Source organism: Patiria miniata, unplaced genomic scaffold, assembly GCF_015706575.1.
Source record: "Patiria miniata isolate m_02_andy unplaced genomic scaffold, ASM1570657v1 HiC_scaffold_5, whole genome shotgun sequence".
Taxonomy (NCBI): domain Eukaryota; kingdom Metazoa; phylum Echinodermata; class Asteroidea; order Valvatida; family Asterinidae; genus Patiria; species Patiria miniata.
In genome coordinates this window covers 4,827,225-4,835,009 of record NW_024037072.1, presented here as the reverse complement: position 1 = coordinate 4,835,009, position 7,785 = coordinate 4,827,225, and the positions used below count along the sequence as shown (strand labels likewise).

Sequence of the window (7,785 nt, the reverse complement as noted above, 5' to 3'; positions counted from 1 at the left end):
CAATATGACCAGATTGAATCGGGAATCCAATAAGTAGGATGTGACAGTCAAATAGTATGCAATAATCATATTACTTGATTGTATGTATATAAAATGGGATCACACATCATTTTGTGAAACCATTCCGCTAAGCGGGCCTAGACTGTCATTTTCGAGAAAAGAGGAATTACCATCATTTCCTCGCGTTGATTAGGCTAGGACCAACCCATCGCGAGATGATTGAGGGAAAAAAGCTCCTAAATTTACAAAACGGTTCTCAAATTGCCCTAGAATGGGGGACGGGGCATTCCCGGACCCATAGGCCTAGCCTCGGCCGGCACGCCTTCACTCAAAATAGGCTATCAACTCCCGTCTCCATGCGTTTCCTGAAAGCTATTTGCCTAGAGAATAAAACTTATTTCACAAGTGCACTTGTGACATAATTTTCATTCTCTAGGCAAATCTAGGCAAATCTAGATTCCCAGTTCGTCACTTAAGGTTAAAAATATTAGTTTACATAATACTACACTTAAGTGACGAACTGGAAATCACGCCACAAGAGGCCTAAAACGTGGGCCCTGGTTAATGAACATTTTGGAAGGGTGGCAGTCAACGGAAACTTTGCTAGATTAATGTATCACAGTTTTCTTAACAGTTTTAAAAGAACCCATTTTTTAAGAGACGTCGCAATAAAGGCAGGCACTGCGTACACCACCATCTTTTCCTCCAAAAGATTTGGTTAAAGTGCTCAGAAATTGTCTCAGATCGCACCACAGAGCATCTAGAATCAGAGCCCTAGGCTCCGTAACATCAAATAGTTGGGGCGGGGCTAGCTGTTCAAAACGTTTAGCATGGCTACATTAGACGATAACTACAGCTATTCACTTTCCAAGGGACGTTAGAATAAACAGCCACTCGCGAAAAAAAAAAGAGTTTTGGTAAAAAATACGCATACAATCGCAGAAAAGGGGGCTCAAATATTATTTGAGCTAATCATGGTAACTCATATGAATATGTTTTTCCACGGATGCCAAATTTTCAGTGGGGGGGGGGGGGGGCGTCTGGGGGAATGGGGGGGGGGGGACTTTTTAGGGGGGCATGCGCTCCCCCCCCTCACGTAGCTACGCCACTGCCAAAAGGATGAAGACAGCAAATACAAACAAGCAAAAGAACTGCGTACAAAGAGTTGCAAAAAATCACAAGAAGCTAAGGTCACCAAGTCGTTATCAATTTTGCAATGAGTTAATTATCGTGTAAAATACACCTAGTTAGTTCCAAATTGAACTGCTTTTTGTCAGCATTTCGAAGTTACTAACTAAGATATAAAACCCCCATATAAAACAATATGAGACTTGTCAATAGAAGACAAGTAAAATGATCGTTAGATATTTTTAATGTCGGCGCTTTGTATTTTGTTTCGTTAAAAATATTTCCTTTATACCCATGAAATTCTGGAAATCACACAACTAACTTTTTGATATTTCTTTATACCCAAGAAATTCTGGAAATCACACAATTAACTTTTTGTGGGGCGTGGCCGTGCTGTACGTTAAGTTAGTATAGCGCCACCAATAGTTTGATAACGTCCACAAAACAAACATGGCGGCCTCCATGTCTGTTTTCTTGTATCAACCCGCGCTCGCAATCATTTGACAATTTCAAGCCATAAAATGGCTTTCTACATTAAACCTCCAGGCGGGATCGAAAAACTGCAAAACCTGGCCGTCTACGGCAAGAAGAGATTGAGATTTCTGCAGCAAGTATTGAGATGTGACAGCAGCGCAGATTTCCGCGGGTTGTTGGATTGTGCGGACACGGCAGATGATTCCGAGTGTCTTATTGAGGGTACAACGAAAGACCGTGTGTCACACTTTCTTCTGAGGTATTGTTTCAACACAGAGTTTACTTCGTAAAATTGGTCTTCTCAAACCAGGTCAAAAAGCTTCTTTCGAGGAAAGAATATTGCATCCTGACGCCCATTTTTTATCGTATTTTATCTCAATACAATGAACTTATGAAGGTCAGTTATTGTAAAAATGTTGAAAAGACATGAAACTGGGACTGAGAAACATTGCCAATTTGTTAGAAAATACTTTGAAAATGCACTCAACTCTCCATAGACTTTGTACGCAACCAACGAAGTGGCGTGTGGATACTACATTCTTTCCCTGATTTTATTTCATATGCAAGATATTAAAATAAAAATTCAGTGATAAAAACTAGCTGTTTATCAAATTTATTGTGCAAAATTTATGCTGTACTTTTCTTAACATTTTCTGCCGTTTTTGTTAATATAGACTCGCCTGCTGCCAAGACTCAGAGATGGCTTCGTTTTTTGTGAGAGCGGAAACCGAGCTGTTTTGCCATCGTTTTGCAAGCATGAACTTGACTGAACTGGTCCACCTCTTTAAATCCACTCACTGCTTTTTGTGTCGTCTGTGTCGACATCACAGCAAAAACAGTAGGCTGTTTGTCGTTCAGAGTGGACAGTCTAGTAGCAGAACTGTCTGCATTGATCTGCTTAAGATCCTGAAAGGAATGATAGCTGATGGGCTGACCTGGGAAGATGTTGTTAACAGGTACCTGGAAGGGTGTAGGTCAGAGGTCATACAAGTCCCTTTTGAATATGCTTTATCACTCGTTGCCAGTCGATCTGTTGTGCTAGAGCGTGGCGTGGCTATGGTTCCCCCTGCTGACATCCTAAAGGTTTTGGCCTCGCTGTTTGAGGAGCTGATCTCTAATGGCATGGTAGATGCACGTCATTCAGTGCATGATGTAGCTGCCAGTGATGAACGCATGGTGGAGCTGTTTCGTGAGTTAAGGCACTTGTACTACTCTGGTAGCAGATTAACGGGGGTTGATTGGACATTGGACAGTGGCTCTGTGGCCTTGGAGGATATTGATAATTTGTCAGGGTGTTTCCCGCCGTGTATGCAACACTTACATCGAATGCTGAGGCAAAAGCATCGGCTAAGACATTTCTCAAGGGTAAGTTGGGACTTGGCATCTTCCACTGACTTGCTCTTGTTTCTGTCTCTTCTTTGGGGGAAGGGGAAGCTTAGGATGAATAGATTGGCTAACACTATTACAAGTTTGACAATTTGGGCAATAGTAGTCACTTTTTGAATGGTTGATTTCATTAGTGAAAGAAAATATCCTTTATTTCTCGTGACAGATCCAGTACACTCTCTTCCTAAAAGTGGTAGGTCTGCCTGTTTCCGAGGCGGTAAAGTTCTGGCGAAGAGAGTACTCCCAACCAAGCTGTCACCATGGCGACAGTGCCGGATGCACTCACACCTGGCAACGGGACGGAAGGAGATACACATACAGCATTAGGCATCTGTATGGGTTGGAAGGGTCAAGGGTCAACTATAAGGCACACAGTTGCCGCTCAATACAGGTGATGAAATGAAGACTGTTCTGAGCTTAGGCTGCTCCGTAAATACACACAGAATTAGATGAGGAATACTCTAAATTTTAAATGCTCAGTTTCTTTACTCTTAACATATACAGACCATCAAATAAATGGATCGAATCTCCCTTTTTTCAGTATTTGTTTTAGATGAAATCAATAATAGACACAAACAAGAGTAAAAGCAAAAGACAGTTTGTCTGGGATAGTTCAAACTCCAAAGACAATCACATAGGCTTCGTTCCACCGGGGTCCCCTTAAAAAAATACGTTTTTTAAAAAGTTGGGTTCTACTCTGAATACCCATAAGTTTTAAATACAGAAAATACACCTTATCACAGTATGAACATGATTCAGTCATGCATTAAATGAATATCGTCTTTGATAAATTCACCATTTTCACCCAATGAATAAAACAAAACCTTGGATCAATACGATTTTTGTCGACTCTCGTTAATACAAATGCCAGCCGGACCTAGCAAAAATGTTTGTCATATCAGAATTTTGTGTTAAGCTGAGTTCCGGTCTCATTCATTGTGCACATAATATGCACAGTCGGGACCAAGGCTTTGTTTGCTATGACCAGAATTTGTACAAACAGGGTTTGTATTAACGAGAGTCGATATTAATGTCAGCTGACAGTCACATAGAAACTTGGGAGTTCCTTTTCAAGTTAGGATCTGTTTTAAACCCCCAAACAGGAGTGCAGCATAGGACACGGTGAGGAAGGAGGATGTCCGTTCAGTCACTTTGATGATGCGCATCTTAGAAATGTGATGAGTTATGCAGGCATCAGATCGGAGGAAGACACAAGACAAATCATTGATCTTGCCGAGAGAGGAAAAACGCAGGCTGCCTGTCGAGCGTTTTTCAGGAAGTCAGTTGCTGTGAGTTTGGCCCGTCTTTTGAAGTCAAATGTTTCCGAAGGAAACAGTAGCAGTGACCTCGACAAGAGAGAAGTTGATGAAAAAGAAGCTGACGCCGAAGACATTGATCTTCAACCGTGTAATGAGAAGAAGCCAAGTGTTGGAATGGGCGGAGCTGTAGCTTCTACCGCTGATGATGGTAGAGAAAATGCCAATGTTACAAAACAGTCTGAAAATCGCGATGCATCAGGATCTCAATCTCTGAGGGGATCACAAGCCTCCGATAGGGTTCCTAGTTGGAAGGATGCTGATCTTAGAGAGGACGGGTCGTTCTTTTCTGTCACTAATGAAACGACCTCCTCAAAAGATCAGTTGCTGATGCATCAAGTTAGGACAGGCAGTGAAGACTACAGTGATAAACAAAGAGCTGACAGTGATTTAGCAGGGGAAGGGTCTATTCCTTCCTCAGGGAAACATTCAGATATCTTGCCCACTCGCCATCAGCACATAGAAGTTACCTCTGAAACAGTTACTGGAAACTCAAGAGATTCTAAAGCAGCTGAAATATTTGAAGGAGTCCCGCCTCCATCTGCCACAAGGACATCCAACTCGTCAAACAATCATCAACCGATACATCAAATTGGTCAACCAAAGACTGATTCGGGAAGCCGTGGAGACTCGCCTGACGAGACAGCACCTAGCAGCTCATCTATCACCATTCTAAGAGATGTCCAGATCCACAAACCAATTGATTACTACAGGAGCTACGTTCAGCTCCTAGCGAGCCTCCAGCAACTTGAGGAGTCAAATCTCTGACGGAAATCTGAAAATGTTTAATGTACGCAAACCACAACTTAGCTCAAGAGGAGAGGATTGCTTCAATACTTTACACCTTTTTAGACAAGTCTCCACATTAGCCTTTTTGAGGTATTTTGGACACAATAAGAGAGTGCTAAATGGTTTGGGTGAATTTGGGTAAATACACAAGAGTTTCCCGAAAGCAAATAGCGCCCCCTATTGTTTCCACCATATATTAAAACGGCTAGTGCGTGAGCTCACAGCAATCTGCAAAGATAGGTGATAAAAGCGACATTCATAATCCTTTTGCAGTTATATAAGATAATGTACACAATTAACTATTTTAATATTTTTACACCGACCATTTTTAACAATAACACCGTGCAGCTGTTGTGAAAACGCAAAAACTCATAACTTTTAACGAATTTTTGGAGCGTTTTTGTAACTCTTGAATTGAATATACAATGTAATGGCTTTTGATTAAAAGGGCTGCATGGACTTCAGTAGCTACCATTAACCAACTGAAATATTCCATTTTATACAATATAAAGCTAGAAGAATACAAAAATAAAATCAACAATTTCCTTGATCTGAAAGATAACCAAACTTCAAACGAAAAAATAAAATGTTCACATTTTTTTCTTCTAATTTGAGAATGTTTTACGTTATTTGTACATGTACCTGATTTTTTTTTAGTTTTATCTTCCTGTTGGCGTCAAAATCACACATGCGATGTTTTATTATTATTGGCAAAATTAATACATTCAGTGAATATCACTGAATATGATCCTCTTCCACTAATTCCTACGAATTAAAAATTATGTCTTGGAAATGAATGGTCTCTGTAATGTTCTGAAAAATCCCTTTAATTGTTGGCGTGTTAAATAATCCCCCAAGATATGCATTGGCGCTCAGTTTTTCTCTGTATAAGGACATTTGGGGAACTTTGGACAGACAAAATTACCAGTTGTACTTTTTGGGGAATTAATTTTTTTCCGATTAATTTCGGGGAAACTGCCGGGGATTGTTAATGAATACAGGAAACGACGTTGGTGTAAAAAGACAAAAAGATAAGGTCTTTTTTCTTCTTTTAAGACGCGGGGGGGGGGGGGGGGGGCTTAATCCCTTATCCTGGCTCCCAATTAACCGCACCAATAAACTTCAACGAAGAAAAGCGACTTGCACACATGATAAACAACCAGCACCTGATACCATATTCAAATTTCACAAACTATAATGTGTACTTAACATGTGTAAAGGAGCAGAAAATAACTTAAAGATTTCCCTAGTTTCAGATCTGCTACCCGTCTTTTTATAGGAGTACACCCCCCTCTTCTCCCGTGTTTAGTTTAGTAGTGGCCTCCCCCTTCCCCCATTGTTTATTCTGGCCCCAACTTCCTGTGTAGCTTTAGTTCATTGACCTAGAGGCTCATTCAGCAGACCAGCATCACACAGGCAAGACATATAAGCCCTACTCTAGCATTGGTGTACATTTTCATCCCGATCACAAGTGTCTGTTCCATTTTTGGTAAGTTTCATGAGTTTTCATTACTTTCCTTATTATTGTATAGTTCCAGTTTTATATTTGCCTTTATGATACTCATATTATCCAGTTCAGTATCATTTTAGCTCCTTTTAAGATAAGAGTTCTTTTTCCTATACATTAAACTGTTTTTGTCTCCACTTTTCTTGGAAGTCGTTTTAGCTAGCCTTTTTGTTTAGAAACTTTGAATCTTTTGATGACTGTTAAGTTTTGTTTTGTAACTTCTTAAGTCAGTTTTGACTTATTTCTAGACATTTGAGAAGTCCTTTTCTTGGAAAGTCTTGAAAATGTGTGATTTTCTAATAAGTTTTGTAATTTAAGTTTGCCCAGGTTTTAATTGCTTGAGTCTAGGATTATCTGCATTTACGTTTCATGTGTATAATATCCTCAGAGTTTAAGTTCCTTTTTCTTGCATTTTGAGTTGATTTTCATATTATTCTAGGGTTTTTAGTTGCTCTTTTTGACTGCATGTACATAGACCTGTATTCATTTAGCCTAGACCATGCCTTAATCCTTTGTTCCCTCCTTCCTAGAAGTAATAGTTTATTGAGACAGTCCAGAGGATTAGCATACATAATGAGGCCCATTGAACTGTGCAGGATCTTGAAGTTTATATGCGTTAATCCCTTGTGCACACAGTGGTAAACTTGCATTTGGACCTTATGTTGCTTAGAGGATACTTTAGTACATGGACTGTAGTTTCATAGGAGTTTTGTTTTATAAGAACTGTTTTTAAATTGCCATTTGTTTCTTATTTTCTTGTTGCAGGTTTTTAGTTCATTCCTGTGCTTTTAGAGTCATTTCCTTTAGTGCTGTGTGGGTTTTCTTCTGTTTCTCCCTTTTTTCTTCTTTGGGTTTTATTATTTTAACTTAGTTTTTTTGTAATCATCCCTAAATTTTATCAAATTGTTTATTTTTTTTATCTTTGGCAAATTCTTTTGAGTTTTATTTGCTGTTTTGACCCACAGTGAGATTTTGTTTGGAAGTATTTGAGAAACCTAATTTTCGGAAGGATAGACATTGTTAGTTTTTTTATCTGTTTGAATTAAACATTTTTTGAGAAGTCTATTTTCGTTTCCTTGATTCCTTTTCTTTCTTTTTTTTGTCCCAGTTTAAAAACTAAATCGCGACATAATCATTGGAACCAGGTGTTTTTCTTAGTGATCCATTTTTCCACGTTACATTTTT

The 7,785-nt window shown here is 39.4% G+C and overlaps 1 protein-coding gene across 1 annotated transcript; it reads left to right on the top strand.

Moving 5' to 3' along the window:
• The first annotated feature begins 1,566 nt into the window (after positions 1–1,566).
• LOC119740422 (probable DNA primase large subunit) lies at positions 1,567–5,890 on the top strand. The gene is made up of 4 exons (XM_038215722.1): positions 1,567–1,861; positions 2,277–2,967; positions 3,155–3,379; positions 4,092–5,890. The coding sequence occupies exons 1-4, from the start codon at positions 1,650–1,652 to the stop codon at positions 5,070–5,072; spliced, it is 2,109 nt and encodes a 702-aa protein (XP_038071650.1). The 5' UTR covers positions 1,567–1,649; the 3' UTR covers positions 5,073–5,890.
• The last annotated feature ends 1,895 nt before the right edge of the window (positions 5,891–7,785 follow it).